General features: G+C 41.9%; 1 protein-coding gene across 4 annotated transcripts in view; it reads right to left on the reverse strand.

The window, feature by feature from the left end:
* The window catches only part of HDGFL3 (HDGF like 3), a 45,591-nt gene that overhangs the window by 8,163 nt on the left and 20,306 nt on the right, over positions 1-17,122 (reverse strand). The window contains exons 1-6 of one of the 4 annotated variants that reach the window (XM_026060483.1): positions 9,482-9,528; positions 8,071-8,098; positions 7,455-7,531; positions 4,030-4,168; positions 2,557-2,715; positions 783-929 (exon numbers count right to left, since the gene is read on the reverse strand). In XM_026060483.1, coding sequence (XP_025916268.1) covers positions 783-929; positions 2,557-2,715; positions 4,030-4,168; positions 7,455-7,531; positions 8,071-8,098; positions 9,482-9,516 — 585 coding nt within the window. In that variant the 5' untranslated portion in view covers positions 9,517-9,528. Of the gene's footprint in view, positions 1-782; positions 930-2,556; positions 2,716-4,029; positions 4,169-7,454; positions 7,532-8,070; positions 8,099-9,098; positions 9,167-9,481; positions 9,529-14,389; positions 14,440-17,122 lie in introns of those variants that run through there. The other 3 variants (XM_026060482.1, XM_026060484.1, XM_026060485.1) reach the window with 3 other exon arrangements.

Below are 17,122 nucleotides of genomic sequence, written 5' to 3' on the forward strand. Positions count from 1 at the left end.
TGAGCCACGAACAGAGTAAGAGCTGTAAGTGCTGGAGCACTGAGGCTTGTTCTGCTCCAAAGGCACAAAAATAGTACCAGTTGTTAAAGGTGGCTGACGATTAACCAATTCCCACGCCAACTGCGTGGCTTAGCAGCCTTCCTTTTTGGTGTTGCGGTAACAATGAAATAATACTGACATGAACACACAACTGGCATGAACATAGATGGAGGTTATTTCCTATATCAAGCTGCTCTGGAGTAGACTGTGTATCTCCTCCTTGGAAGAGCATATGCCAAGGCAGGATCTGCCCAACAACATGCAGTATGCAGATTCTGACTTTCCTGTAATGCACATTTACACAAATCCTCATGAACTCCAAACAAGTCAGTAAGATCGCACAGATTTAAAACAAGTGTGAAAGAATAAGCAGGCTCCCACTGTTTAGTGAGCCAAAATGCATTATGCAAATGGTCTGATTCTGCTCTCGCATCAATTTTGCAACATTCCAGTTCATGGTTTTCAGTGAACTTACTCTCAGCTGACATCCATGCAAGTGTCAGAACAAAAATAATGCTTATTGCATCTGTTCTCGTTCAATCTCTAGAGCAAAAGTTGTACCACTGCAGCGACCAGTCCCATGTTTCTGTTCCAGACACATCATTCTGAGAACTTAAATGGAATGTAAAATGGTCTGTACATGGTATGTGCAGGTCACTGCAATGCAGTGCCTTTCACCCCTAAGTCCAAAGCCCTGTGGTAACAAACTGCACATGAAGTGAATTATATTAACGGAAGATTACCCCTTCACTGGTTTTCTGCAAATCTGAAGAAGTGTTTCTTGTGTCATTGCCTGCGTCTCCAGCATCAGAGCTGCTCTTATTTTCTTCCTCTTTGCAGTCCTTATCATCTTCATCTCCAGGAGATTTTCGTGACTGCTTGGAAGATTTCTAAAAAGATCAACAACAAAGTTAAAAAATAAAAACTGCGCTTCAGGCATAGAACAACATTTTTGTAATGTATGTGCAGAGCTGTCTGATCATGTGGTTTCTTGTTCAAGATGAATGCTGGGGAGGGTATGTGGGGTGTAAAACATTTTTCAGGTGAAGTAGTTGGAGTTACTGCCATCAGTGAAGCGAAAGGAGAAATTCTGGGTTCAACACAGGTTGGCAGCATAGTCGACTGTGAGGCAGACACAGTAATAGGAGATGGGTATTAGCGTTGGGTCACCTGTAGGTTTTGTTAGTTAATGAAACAGATGGTGCCAGCTTGACAAAAGTTTTGATTAAACACAGAGATGTAAAATGAGAATAATATTAACAGAGCTGCTTTCCATACTTTTTTTAGTGCTGTCAGCTTTAATATATTAACATTAAAGCCATGTGGAACCAATACATCTTTCCTGTTCCCTTTATGTTATGCAATTCTACAGTACAAAAGGATCAATTGTGGCATTAAGCCACCATCTTCCTAATCCTCTGTTTGCCCAGAGTCTTCTGGAAAGAAGATGGTAGATCAGACCTGAATTTCTAATGTAAAACATACAAAGGGGCTGAAATTACTTCATACATTTTGTTCAGTGGATGTACCATGAAAATTCCCGCTCTCCCCCAAATTAAGCCCAGATCAAACTGGTTTACTAGTTTCTTTTTGTTTCATTTTGTTTCATTTAGTTTTCACTTTCAGTAGAATAACATGAATGCGAACAAAYGTGACTCTGCCACACCTTGCAGAATTTAGCAAAGGGATGCAATGGAAGCAAAGGACAGACTTGGAGGCACACACAGAACTGGAGAAAATGGCTATAGTGTTCTCCCTTTCACCCTGGTGACAAGGGAGGAGCGGATCTGAACCAACTGTTGTCACTACATAGGTAATTATGCTGACCAGCTGTTATGAGGCAGGCTGAGGCATATTACTCTTAACTTTCTCATTTTTGCTGTTACTTCAATATTCACTGGGAGGTAGGTACTAGAATGCAGGTGCTTTATCTCCTAATTGAGTATCCCACTCCCTGCTTACAGAATTAGTTCTTCCTCCCTTCATCTCTGGATACAGTATTGAAGTATTTTACATACAGCTACAACAGGAGCAATAGAGCACACATGATCCTCCCGTATCCTTTACCATGGCGCATGGAGCACTCACACTGGAGATGGGAGAGGAAAGCTGGAGTTCTCCCACACAGGCAACAGACTTGAACTCGCGTCTCCCAGAAGGCATACTCCTAAAGCATTTTTCTTGCTTTTCAAGTGGAAATACCTATATAAAGTGATCAAACCTCTCAGTGCTTTCCTCCAAAATATGAGCTCCTCTGGCTAACTTTGCAAAGATTTTCCTTCCAGGCTCTCTGAACTGTTTCCTATACTTCTACCTCCTCAAAGTGTGGGCACCACAACTGGGCACAGTATTTCACCTGCTGTCTACCATAGCCAGATCACTTCCCGGGGCCTGTTTGAATGCCATCATTATGGTATTGGAATCAAATGCTATAGAAGAAAAGACAGATTGCTGTGAGCTGCACAGCGTCTTGATTATAAACGCACATGAGTAACAAAGGAAAAGCTCAGAGATAACCTTCGAAGTGTAGGATTTTTTTCGTTTTGAGCCTGCTTTTTCATTCTTTCTTTTGCCTTTTCCATCCTCTTCTACCCGATCACCTTCCTCCTCACTGCTGGCATCTGCTGTATTTCCTCCTTCTCCCTCAGTTTCTGATGAGCTCTGTTGCTGAATTGCCTTTAAAATAAAATAACAACAACAATAACAACAGTATCACTATAATCTATTAATTAGTTTTTGTTCTGCACTGAACACAAAAATACTGATAAAAGACAGCTTACACTTTAATCATTTTAGTCAGGAAGAGCTCAGGTTATTCTTACAATTATCAAGAAGGGCTGCAGAGGCAATTTTTGCAGTCACCACTTGAAAGGAGTTATCAGATGCAGATTCTGGGATAGCATGTTCTCAAGGATTTTCACAGAAACAGAAGATCTGATAACAAAAGTGCATTTGCTGGAGAACTAAGGATTGTTCAGTGCAGAGACCTGGCATGGTCTAATTTGGGCAAAACTATGGAAACTTTAAGTCTTTGGCTGCATACAGGCAAGACTCAACTCAGTAGAAAAAGATGGCTGTTACAAAATCCCCCAAAGGGCACGATCTCTGTGACAGCAAAAAGCAAATACTGACCAGAAGGCCAAGAGCTCTCTGACAGTCTGTCTCCCACAGCCTATACACTAGATTTTTTTTAAATCCCCAAGTGTACACAAAACATCTGCAGGGCTGAAAATATGAAACAGGAGCAGAGAGGAGCAGCAGCTTGTCTGCAGGTGGTCCATATCACTGGTTCGTAAGGTTTTGTGCTAATAATGTAATAGGTGTTCTTTATCTTTTGGAGGTGATTTCTGTCTTCAAAGGACCATATTTTTTTAATGAGAAAAGTTCTTTAGCTTCATGAGGCCCACCAACTACTTTTCTTCTCCCCAGTTTGACTGGCTTTTTGTTCCTGACGTCCAACAGGGAGAGCTGTTGTACAGCAGCTACTATTGCTTACTAGCAGCTTAAACCTCCACCTTCTCACCCCTCACAATTTCAGCAGTGGTGTCCTATGTGTTATACATTACCGATGTAAAAATCAAAAGTGCAGTGACCTTAAGGTCTGTGTAAAATACACTGAATTTGATGTAAAAATAAACAACAGAAAGAAGAAGTCACAAATTATTCATGTTTATACTGGAGTAAATAAAACCTTCCATTTTTAATTCAGCTAAATCTGCTGCAGAATTTTCCACTTCACCACCCCAGAATATCACAGAAAGCAAAGGGCTCTGCAGTATGATTAAAGTTCAATTTGTCACAGAGTGCAAGACCACATTTTTCTTTATATTACACGATTACACTCCAATCACCAGCTGTGAAACTTTTCTAGCTAACTCTTCACCAAAACCAGGACCTTCCATCACCACTCATCCAATGTTTACATAGATAAGAAGTCTTCTAAGAGGAAAATAAGAAAGATAAGGAGGAATAGAAGGGAAACTCATTTACCTGATATCCAGTAAACTTTACTCCAGGGTTGTTTTCTATTTCCCACAGGCCTTCATTAAATCCTTTTCGTTTGTTCGACTTCCCAAACTTATCTTTATATTCTTTGTATGGGAAAAGGTCTTTGGGCCCCAGGAACGCACTGCATTTTAACAAAGGTAGCATTCAAAAGAAGGACGTTAATTCTTTCTCTTCAAATTAAAAACATTAACAGTGCAAATGTTTTCCCTATTCTTCTGCTCATTCCATCAATTTTTTTTTTTACATGCTGGCTTTGAGTTACTGCTGTGAGTCTGATTTTATGGATTGGCTCACCATCCCAATGTTTGATGTTGCAAAATCATGCTGAGTCTCTCTAGAAACAACTAAAACGAGTCTCATTTATTATATTAACTACTGCTGGGAACTGGCACTTGAACAGTTTATGAAAGGGATTATATGACGTAATTGCCTGCGATAGCAAGGGACCAAACTTCCAACCCTATGTGTTACAAATCCAGAAAGGCCTAAAAATAATACCATATGAAAAGTTAAAGCATGTAAGGAATGCCTAAAACCCATGAGCCAAAACTCATCCCTTATATTAATGGACAGAAAAAGCAGTGACATTTGTTATTATTCATATTGCCAGTAAGCCTGGGAGCTTCTTTCATGGAATAAGCCCCCCGACGTTAGATCCTGTGCAAACACAATGAAAATGTTCTAGTTCCCCAAAATCTTATAATTTCATATAAGACAAGAAACAATGGGTGAATATAGGCAGATGAGTAATACAAGGAAACAAGGAAACAATGAGACACACAGGGCGCTTGTGGCCAAATTGTTTTTTAGACAGCACAGCGAAGGAGGGATTTTGTGCTCTGCTGCTGCGTAACTCAGCTATGCGCTAGGCCAACTAATTTCAGATGCAGGCATCTCAGTGCAAGGAAAAAGAAAAAAAACGTGGTGATTTATCCTACTTCTTCTACATATTTTACAGTAAAACGTTAACTTCATACATACAACCGAAGAAAGCATCGTTTCTTTTTCATTGGCTATCAATGTCTGGTATGTTTACTGTGCTCTGCAYCATGGTACTGGGATGGTTAAACATAATTTACATTAAAAATAGCGAAGACGAAAAAATAGTTCATTCCCACATGGAAGATTCTATGTCACCAACATATGATCATTGCTGAGCAAGTCACAGTGTCCTTCATCACAATCATTGTCCTACTTTCCTGATGATCTTTGCAATTACTGTTAACTCTGTGGTCTCTATTATCACAGGATCTTGGAGCTCCACCATTTATAACGCATTTATTCTCATAACATCTTCGTGAGGTAGGTGAGTTCTCCTTTTTTACAGATGGGCTTCTGAGGCATTGAGATTTGCCCAGGTTCAAATGCAAACTGACAGCAGAGTACAGAGGAAAACACAGCTCTCTTGAGTCTCTAATACCTTATCTAATACCTTAATCACAGGATCATATTTCTTCCTTGCTGTAAACATAATTTCAGATTAATTTATGCCCTGATTCCTCCTAGCATTTATGAATGTGCAAAGTTTCATTCACTTAAATCATCCCATTGGCCAAGAAATTTGCCAGCACAGAGCCAACTGGTGGATAAATGCCTTAGATGACAAGTCTCTGGGGGAAWGAACTTCTTTCCTCTTAACTACTCACGAGACAGAATGGAATCCAAACTCAGTTGTCTCATTGAGAAATACCTTAATTATAAAATGCAAGGCCAAGAATGCATTTCTACTTAAAATCCAAACTGTGATCTACAAAAATACAGATGTCTTGTTAATATTAAAGGCAACAACAGAGCAAAGGATCTGAAAAATTATTTTATCTATACTTTTGCTAATAATGAGAGATGTCTCCTTGTCGCCAAAAATACATACAAACAATTATAATACAAATAACAAAGGAAAACCTTGTGAAACTTAGAATGATCCATCTTAATTTAGCTGAACAATAATATATGGAAACATTTCCACAGCCTTTTTTGTATAGTAAATACTGAAAAATTGTATTATAATTGTAAAATATTTTTTGAAATATGTTGTCACTTGGGAGGGTACAACAGTTTTCACAGTTCTGCTATAAAACTAATGAGCTGCAATCTACAATTCTTTTTTAATAGTTATGCTTTGTAAATTATTAAGGTAGTAACTACAAAATGTTTTCCTCTTTCAGATATTATAGTCAGATCACAGGCTAATAAAATCCAGAACAAAAGAAATTAGCAGGCTGGGATTCATTTGTTTTAGAATAAACTTGGTCAGAATTTTTTTCTCAAAACGTTTCTCAAAAAAGGTTTTCATTCAGAAAAAATAAAATTACATTTTGGTTTCCAATTTTGAAGTACCATAAGTTTATTTTAAGATTATCTTTATTCTTTTTAGATTATTTCATGATAGCAGTAGTAGATCACAACATATTGAAATATCAAATTGTTTCATTACAGCAATAGGAGGAAATATTTTAACTAGAAAAGAGGCGAGTCTGATCTTTATTAAGTAGAAACTGCCCTTAAAGAGTTTAAAAATTAAAAATAATTTATGAGCTATGGGGCATATTATGTTCTGGAATAATGTTAACATTTGAAAACAAAAAAATTTTGAATGAAACTTTGAAATTCTAAAACTGAATGTAAAATATCATCAGAATTTCATTTTTCATTTTTCATGTTTCTACAAAACATGCTCCCCACAACTGGGAAAAGAAAGGTTTTGAAAAGTAAACATTTCATACAAAATGGAAATTGTTTTTTTTTAACTAGCTCAGTGCACAGTTTAAAAAAGACAGAGACCCGTTACATTATAATTTTGAACTTCTGTACTTCCTAGCAATTACTGTGAGACCTAACTTACCCTTTCTGTTCCAATCCTTTTCTTTCCCTATAGGGTCAGCTGGTTCAGTTCTTTCATCACTTCTGAGAGCTCTGTCCTACCATATCCCCAGCACAAATCTCAAAAGAATACGTATATTTTAAAGCTATTTGAGGACTGTGTGAGACTCTGTGGTCAGCTCTGCTCCCTTTCATTTTACCAGCTACCAAGCAAGTTGTCACACAAGAACCCAAAGATGTCTGAATTCGACATGCTGATGTCTGTTACTGTGTTGCTCCAAGTAAAATTTATTTTGCCCCCACATCTGAGTTCAGATGATCCTTTACTAAATTTATGCTGACACTTTTATTTACAGGAAACATAGAAACTGATTATTATTGATGCTCAGACTACAGCATACCATCCTGGCAGCAGCGTTCACACCTACTTGCAGGTTCCACTCCCATGTGTTAATATAAATGAGAGGATCTAACACTAGTCTCCCAATGGTTTCAGTCAGGTTTTGTTCCAAAAAAGCCCTGGAAGCTGACTTAAGCTGAAGTGGAAGAGGATATTTTTAAAGGAAAGATCATGTTCATTCACTTACGTTTCATGGGTCCCAAAAAAGAAGATGGGGTACTTATTTGCTGGAGGCTTCACGGCTCCCTCGGGGAGTTCATCAATCTGTGAGACAGAAATGGACAGAGTTGTTACCAAATGTCAGGTCCCTTGTGGCCGCCAGGAGAGCTGAGAACCACCAGCGAGCCCTGGAAGTGCTAGTGCAGACATCTTGCATCCTTGGGAGGCCCCGTTCTGTGCTGTTCGTGGCTGGCTTCAATTTTAGCATGCGTGAGCACTTGCCCATACCTCAGTGAGCATGGACCTATGCTCAGAGAGAAGGGCCAGAGCATTCACACAGCATTGCTGTAGCAACCCGTTGACAACCTCCCAGAGCAAACCAGTGCTGCTCTGGCACACAGCAGGTACAACGGGACAGGTCATGCAGCAAGTGTCCATCACACTGCCCTGCTGGATGAGGTCACACCAGTAGCCCTGCTAATAGAGTACCCAAACCCAAAGCACATGTATCTCATACCCACAGTTGCACCAGCAAGAAACCTCATGTTCACATAGACAATTTCAGTAATGTCTTTATGAAAAATATGACTCATTTGACTTCCCCTAATAGGCTTGCATTTGTGATATACAAAAGGGATTTGTACCTTCTCTGGGATGGGGCAGGGAAGACGGCTGTTGATTTTTCAGTCAAGCAGGCATGTCAGAATACAAAATATTTGCAAACGTCAGCATATGTCAGAAACTTCAGCGAGACAACAGAAAAAAAAATCAATGAGCAGACATGAAGTTTTAATGACTTCATGGGCATTAGAATACATGAAGGCAATAAAATCAAGTCTGTTTAATTTTAGTGTTAAATTCAGATACTGCCTCATCAAAGGCATCCAAGCCCAGAGGGCAATCCTGTCTGTCTCACATGGCCACCTAAATAACTTATACAATAAATGGGGAACAGATGGCATCTCTGAGAATCTGYGGAGGGAAAACCAGCCAATCTCACGTTGGTGCTTCCTGGTGGTGATGGTGGTATCTAGTGTAAAACRTGTAATGCAATGCAGGGAGCAAGGTCTGTGACTCTCCTTCCCCTGGAGCGTCCTAACTACTGCTCTCTGGTATCGTTCCTCTTTGCACGCCATCTCTTCTTTCCTATCCTCTCCTGGCCTCATATCTCTTAAGACAAGGCTGCCCAGCAACTCAGGGGAGGGATGGTTAGGGTGCTCTCCTGAGCTACAGAAGGGACTGGGACAAACCCCTCAGATTGAACAGGACCTGGAATCCAGTCTCCCAGTTCCTGAGCAAGAGTATTGATCACGAGGCACAAGGTCAGGCTCATGACTATTAGTCTTGTCTGTATCTAATTATTCAGTCTTCTCCAAGGGAATAARCAGAGTCCAGGTGCCTACCTCACAAAAACCAGACACATAGCTTTAAATAAGATCTAAGTGCCTGTCTTCCCAGAAATGGCACTTCTGAGCCTACGTAGGCACCTAAAATTAAATGCCCAGGGAACTTGCAGGCTAAGCAGAGAGCTTAACGAATCTAGATACCTATAGGGCAACATGAGAGAGCAGGTGAATGGCTTGCTGCCTGGGTCTTAGGCAACCCAATCTCAGCATAAGCATACTGAATCCTGCCAAATGTCACTGGAACGGAAAACAAAGTGCTGACATACCAGTGCTGCAAGGAATCTGCTCTGCAGTGCAGAAAGGAGAGGGAACCCTGCATGGTTTCTCTCAGGAAGCCAGGCCAACAGGTGCTCTCCTTTTCTTTTCCTGCCTAAGGACCCCAAACACTGAATTCTTGTTGATTAAGAAACACCAGATTGTTTTCAAATGATGTTCTCTTTCTCTGTAAAGCATCTGCTGCCTACACAGTTCTCAAAGGAGCAAGAGCTCTGGTAAGAATTCAGGTCCTTTTGGTCTTGCTGAAAGGCCACCAGCTGGCAACACTGAAACCAGAGCCACGCTCGGAGCTGTAGTTTCACAGTGTTCCTTTCTGCAAAAGAAATGGATGCGGATCTTTTAGGCCTAAGTACAGTATTCTCTGAAGTTATACCTAGACTGGGAGATGTAAGAGCACTTCCAAACCATGTGCTGGCTCCTTTCTGCAGCAAGACCTAGGAGCACAGGCGCTGCCACTCAACCAGTGTGGTGTGTGGATGAGGAGTCCCTGGGACACTGGACCATACGGCTGCATGCACTTACTGCACAGCACGGGTGCTGCGTGGGAAATTCGTAACGGTTGGAGGTGTCGTACACTTTGTGGGTGCAGCAATTATACAACTGACTTTGTTTACTAAAGCTAATGAATTGATAAATAAAAGGAGATATATTATTTAAATGCACATAAAAAGAGAATACACACTGGCTGAAGATGGAAACTAGCATTCAGTTTTAGYTCAGCTGTGTGTAAGAAGACACAGAAACAACATGACAGGCTGTTCTGGGGGTATTCTTCACCACCAAGAATATATAGAGGAAAGACTGCCAAAGATGCTGTTCCAGGACTCATTATTTTCTGACATTCACTATTTTTTTTAAGTAAGTGCTCATAATCTGGTTATTTTCTCAATAATTCATTATTTTAATACAGATATTAGACTGTAACAGTGAGAAAAAGACTGTGAAGGGGAAAAACCCTGCAACCCACTTTATAAACTGATTGCAAGTCAGGGAGATAATATGTTGCACTCTGCAACACATTTTATGCTTGCTTAAAGCTGCAGGTATCTAAGCTTTGGACCAACAAAGACTATGCSGGCAATTTAGCAAGTACCTGTGTAATACACCTCAACTGTCTGGATGCTATAGTCTTCCTCCTCTTTATTATGACGTGGAAGGTAAGAGACTAGGCCCCAGCAAAATGCAGACTCCACCGAGTGAGACGAGCGATGCCCACTACRACTCGAGCGGGACTCCTGAGCTGCGCTACAGAACGGTGCAGTCCAGTTACTGCCGCAGCCCTTTAAGAATTTCTCCTGAACTCAAGCTAACAGCTGCAAATGATCAGTAACGCAGAGGAATGAAGACACGCTTAGTGGGGAATGCTGACCAGAAGGGAAATGGGGATCTTACATSACAGCGTGTTATGCTCCGAGCAGCAAGGACCTCCTCCCCAGCACCGTCCCACGCGCAGCTGAGCCTCACGGCATATTCCCAGCACCTTACACTGTTAGCTAAGGAGTAGCACCCCACAGGATAAAGGACAGCGCATGCATCCGTCATGCAGCTCGCCCGCTCCCCATTTCGTGGCATATTTCTTTATTCATTTGAGTATCCCCACTGACTATGTATTATCGCAGGAAACCATAAAAGAGCTTTTCATAGCTCTTAAAAGCTGGCATAAACATACAAACACATGCAGTATAAATCTGCACTAAACAGCTCAAGGATAGGCCATTAATGCTCTCACTCTAAAATTTCATTGTGCAGCTGAGGTCAAGACTCTTCCTGCCTTCACCGATTTTTCTGTGAGCAGCCCAGCTCTCAGGCTTATGCATCCAGTGCTATTTCCATTTAACTCAATGGCAAAAATTCCAGGGAGTTCAGTGAAGGATCAGACCCTCTCTGCTGTTTGGAAAGTTCTCTTCCCTTTTTACCTGTTTCACCAGAATCCCTGCATTAGAGAGCAGGAGAAGAGAGCTTTGCACAGCCCATCCATTCACAGCAAAACCCCCTTAGCCCACCRAATGCTAAGCCCCTAAATGCTTATTTAGCTGCAGACCAACCCCAGCACTCCTTGATGACTACTGCTGTTTTGCAGCGAGGGAAAGCAAGCAGTACAGCAACCATACTGCAGCCCCCTGCTGCTACCCTCCACCACAGCTTATTCCCATCCTACAAGATATTTTGGTTAAATATGCTGAAGGTTTGGATCTGATTTTTTTCCTCATTTCAGCAAGATCGAAGTGAGAGAGAATGAGAGAGAGAGAAAGAGAGAAACCAAAAAAATAAAAAGAGTGAGCAAAGCATCAGTGCTTCGAACCAGGAACAAAAGAGATAAGTGCACCCATACGAGGACATAGTGTTGTAGTCACAGAAACCTCACTAATGACTAAAGCATCTGTCTATCAGAGAGCCAGCCTGCTATTGCATTTTGCTCCAGGAAGGAAACAAACAGATTCTAAAATGCCCGTTATAACCTGCAGTCAAACAGGAGATTCAGCCCCTCCTGCACCAGAGCAGACAGTGGGCTGGAGCTTGCTGCCACAGAAATCAGTGAGAGCAGGGCATGGCGTACAAATCTGATATGCGCATCGGCAACATCATGGGCAGTCGCTTCAATTATGGCTAAAATTAAAGCAGGTGGTTTCAGATTTCAAGTTTTATCCCCTTTACTTCCATTGCTGTCATCTGCTTAATGAATAACAACCGCTTTCCTTTTGCACAACCTCAGCAGAGCTGCACTTCCCAGCATTTGTTTGCCAACCAAGCAGCCAAGCTTTAAAGACGTAACTGTGCCTTTTTTTTTTTTGGTAAACAAATGCTGGGCTTCTAGGGTCAGGAACACTGAACAGAAAATTCAGCCTGGACCTCACAAACCAGAGCAGGGCTTTATCAAGTGGTGTTGCTAGGGACTACCGATGTGCGAGCAAAAAATCTTTCTCCTTACATTGTAGTTTACAGGCTGGGATGTATACGCAGCCGGAATATTTTGCTCTCAGCGGAACCGAGTAACTGCTGACTTCTCAGGTAGTATTTTTAACCAGTTCCCACAGCCCGCGTTTGGCAGCGCTCAAACACCGCAACACCTTGCTCCCACAGCAGCTCCGCCGAGGCTCAGGAGCCGGGAGCGAGGCGCTGCCTGCGGGCTGCGCGGGGGCTGCAGGACCGCAGCCCCGCAGCGAGCTGCCCGGCAGCAGAGCCACAGCTCCCCACGGCACACATCACCCGGGTGCCCGCGCGTGGCTAACGGGGCATATTCGAGACAGCTGAGGAGCTCCCTGTGAGGGCTGCTGCAGCGCTGGCGGAAGCGCGTGCCCTCCCGGCTGTTCTGCTCTGCAAAGAGCTCTGCATTCCCTGCAAAACGGAAACACACACAGAGAGAAACTGCAAGTTTTTTCTCTGTGCTTGTCTATGTAAAGAAGTTTTCCGTGGAGGCTTAAATTATTGCAGCAGCCAAGGAAGGGACAGTTCTGCCCATCCTAGTGGAATGGCAGCCTGGGCGCATCTCCTGCCACCGGGAGGGATGGCAGGTGCCATCGCGTATGGCCATCATGACATCTCTGTGCTCCAGATACACTGCTGTTCAGGAGCAGGAATCCTAGGTTTTCAGGGTGGCTTTCTGACCAGAACAGTTCCCAGAACCTGTTCCATTATGTTCCAACAGAATTTTATACTGCAAAAAATTGCATTATGCCAAAATGCCTACCAGGGCCACATGTGCAGGCAAGAAAGCTTTACTTCAGTATGCAGAAATACATATGCAGGCACAGAAACCACAAGAACAAGTCCTTTTATTTTGCAAAAAGCGGGAATTAAAACTGCAGAGCAATAATCACTGATTGTTTTGACATACTGTAAATGCCTTTGATTGGCAAAAGCACACAGAAGCATTGCAAAGATCAGTATCTCCCACTGAAATCCCCAGAGTCACTGCACAGCAGCCAAGCAAAGGCCTATAGTATTTTTGCTGGAAAGTGGTTAAAGTTGCTCATTATTGCTCAACACAGGCAAGCGGCTTGATCTTTTGCAGTTGGCTTATAAACAAAACTCTAGATGGATAAAAGCAATATTCTTCAAAAGTCATTATTAAAATAGGATATTATTGTTTTTCCATAAACTAGCATTTTTATTCATGCGACTTTAAATGTGTTTTTAATAGCTAATGCTACTGGGAGTCAGCAGTATGGTAGTATATTTTCTCAACCATTATTTAAAACACTGTTCTGAAGAATGTAAAATATTATTTTTTTCCCAGAGGATCCTAAAATGTTTAAAAAAAAAAAATCCACAACCTCCAACACAAAAATAGTGACTCAAATTCTGTGATACTTAAATTGAACAACATTCCCACTAAAGCTGATTGGAGACTGCAGAATTTGTCTCTCATTTATCAGGACTATATGATATTTGAACAAGAGCACTGCTCTTTTCCTAATGTACATTAGAACTGCTAGTGTGCAATGCTGGCATATGCACTTTCTCACCCATTAAAACAGATAACCCTGTGAAGGGTGAGACTAGAAGCAGAATCCAACTTAATAAGGTAGAACTGCACAGCTACAAAAGTAAAAATTAAAAAAAGTCTCTGGGCATGAGAGAGTGCTACCAGCAAAAACAAAAAGCAAAACAAGATTAAAAACAGCAGAGCATACTTTTGAGCATGGCTGAGAATGGCTGAAGGGTACCCTGCAGACAGCCAGAAATGACAATATAAAGACATCAATCCTCCTTTTTCTTCTGTGCATGCTCAGGACCTCAACGAGATAGAAAGAAGACAATGAAGGGTCAGTCTGAGTCCTAACAATGCTGGCAGGCAATGCCTCACTAGGAAAGATCAGCAGTCTTGCAACTGAGTTCAGCCCCTTTACATCCCTAATTAGCAGCACATTTGTAAGACAGAAACTTGAAATACACTTTCTGCAGAACTGCTTTAATCTTCAACATGAAAATGGGGCCAAAGCCTAGTTCTGCATGACTAGTATCTATATGCATGGCTTTGTAGATAACAGATCAATTCACAAGCTTTAGCGGCTGGTGGACAGAAGAACAAACATAGGAGGAGACTGAGGAGATTCAGAGTACGGTGCCAGCTCTGCCCTGGCCTCTGCGATGACCTTGGCCACATCACTGTATCTCCTTTGATTTCACTTTTACAAATGGGGACAACGGTAGTGTTCTCCCCATAAAGCACCTGAGGTCCACTGATGAAAAGCTAGGTATTATTAATAACAAATACTTTCAGCTTTGTCAGAGGAGGATTTCAGGTTACCAAACTGTAATTCTCCAGATGGCCACATACCAAAGTGAGACTGCTGCAGAACTGCTCCATTTTCTCAAATGAAGTGTTTCCCTGCCACAGTCAGACTCTTCCCTGTAATAATTCAGGGACGCATCAGACGATTTTGTTAAATCAGACAAAAGGAGAAAAGTGAAAGAGATGTTAAGTTTCTGTGTGTTTTGTGATAACAGGCTGTCTGCTAGAAGACTGACAGACAATTAGCCGATATGCTGAGAGAAAGCTTGCAGTGTAAGCTCAGCCACAACATTAGACAGCAGAGAATCCACACAAAGGCAAGCCAGAGAAAAATAAACTTCTTAAGTTTCACAGCTCACAAAACTACTTTCTACATGTGGATGGATGGGGAGAGGTTGTTCATTTTCAACAAATATTGCCAGCTCTGAGGCATTTTGTGTTTACTTTGTTTTTCCTTCAAGTATAAGAAGCTTGATTGTCTTTTGTTGGAATAATTCCTTAGATATCAAAATACTGTTCACAAGGCAGATCCACCTGAGCAAATCATAGTGAGCCCACTAACACCAAATGCAGACAGTTTCTGATGACAATATTCGATTATCCTAGTTTATCATCTTACTATAAATATTTTTCTTTTGAAATATGTGCAATAAATACACAAATAAAAATGTGTTTGGAAGACATACAGCAAATAAAATCAAATTAAACAGTCAAGACATTAACAAACAAGAAATGTTAGGGTCTGTACAAACAGCACGCTTCTCTCCTGCCATTCTCTTCTTGTAAACGAAAGGGACATTATAAGTCATTCTATCTTCTTCCCCAAAGCATGCACAGATAAGTTCTACCACTTTTCATAGCGTATGTGCTAGAAAGAGTGGATGAATGGCATAAGAACTCATGAGACTGAGGAATATTTTTGAGCCTCCAATATTTACACTGGAATTTTATTATTTCATTGATTTTGTTTGTTTTTAAGGAAAAATGTTATATTTATGAGATAAGATGTTTTGGCCAGTCAACTTATCAAAACCATTTCATTCAGGCACAGCCTGCCTAGAGTGTTGATGTTTGACCAAATACACTCAAGCAACTTTAATACTCAAGGCTCATCTATTTCACATATCCAAAATTCCACAATTCAAACTTTTAATAAAAGAGGTGTTGCTAATCCTTATACCCATACTGACACACTTAAAGCCAAAAGGAAGCAAATTTCTGGAAGACTGCGATCTCCCCGAGTTGGCTGGTTTATTTTACTATTTCTTTTCCAATGTAATTTACTTCCAAAGAAGAAGTCAATTAAAAATGGCACAAAATTTCCAGGCTGAAGAGCACTAAGAGTCCCAGTACAGTATTTGGTCCAGCATCCCACGCAGTACGCAAACCCTGCTGACAGCCTGGCTTGTGGCTCGGTTCATCTGGAGTAAGGGAATGTGACCGACAGCGACTGCAGGCCCCAGAACACAATCCTCCAGTTCACGTGAGGGTGGACACAAACATACTGGAGACAACGAAGGGAGCAAACTGCTTCTACCGCCGCAGCCCTCAGGCTCCTGCTGGTGCGGGTCCACGTTTGACACTTTGGAGGTTTAACTACCACTTGGGCCTCTGGGTACAGAAAACCTTCCTGCTCGTGTCCTTCATGGCCTGTTGTGTGAGCGTCAGGTCTGCAGCTAAGGAGTGTATCAGGGGACTGAAACACTTCTTTTCACTGAACCAGTGCACCCAGTTAGAAAAATGCTTACTGTTAATTGGAAAAGAACACAAAATCTTTGTCCCTTGAAAGCACAGAACATTTTTAGTGTCCTGCAACCCTTTGAAGCTGGGTTCAGCAGAATGGATGAGAATGAGTGAATGGTGAGACATCTAAGCACACATTGGGTTTTACTATGCAGTTTTCTATGGACCCACAGGCCCACGTAGACTCATGGTCTTAAATACCTGAGTGTAGGCGTTCACACTAGAACATCTATTTGCAGGATTTAAGCAACTGCTTCAAAGCATAACCTTTTCTTCTACAGTCTCATAAACCAATTTACCTGTTCCCTACCCAAGCCTGGGGTGAATCTCCTTTTGCACGCACAGCCCGTCCGCCCCAGCTGAGCTGTGCAGGCAGTGCAAAGCCACCCAGGCAAGCATCTTTTTGCAGCCAGTGAGTAGGATGGAGGTCCCTGAACAGACATTACATTCCTAGCACTGAGGACTGAGGAAGGTCAAGCACAGTCAGAGAACCAAATTGGGGCACTTACAGTGCTTGTGTGAACACAGTGGACTGTGACCCTTCAGGGAGAGGCCTGAGTCCAGATTTTGGGGCTATGGGATGGGTATCATCCCCAAATATCATCTGAAGACAGGCCAATTACTTCGTTCTGATGCAGCTACCAGGCAGAACGATGAACACAGTCTGAGGGAAGGGAGAAGCAACRAACTCTAATTACAAAACCAGTGAAACAGTAGAGTGATTTGCAGTAATTTTGCATTCAAACTCAGGTTTTCCTCTTTGGCCTGCTCATAAACTGCAAACTCGTACCTGCAGAGGAGCTCAGTGTCTGCAGAAAGCCTAGGGTTGCTATAAACCAAACAACTGTCGGTAAATAATTGTTTTCATTACTCCGCCAGCCTTAACCACCATCTATGGTACAAAACATCCAATTAAACTGGCAGACTATTTGGCGAATGTGGAGCTTCTGCCCGTGTGGACTGGGGCCCTAAAACTGCCGAACAAAAAGAGATTCACGGAGCCACGATGGCTTGTGCGCAGCAGTCAGGCCTGGC

This window comes from Apteryx rowi, unplaced genomic scaffold (genome assembly GCF_003343035.1).
Source record: "Apteryx rowi isolate R43461 unplaced genomic scaffold, aptRow1 scaffold_17, whole genome shotgun sequence".
NCBI classification, from domain to species: Eukaryota; Metazoa; Chordata; class Aves; order Apterygiformes; family Apterygidae; genus Apteryx; species Apteryx rowi.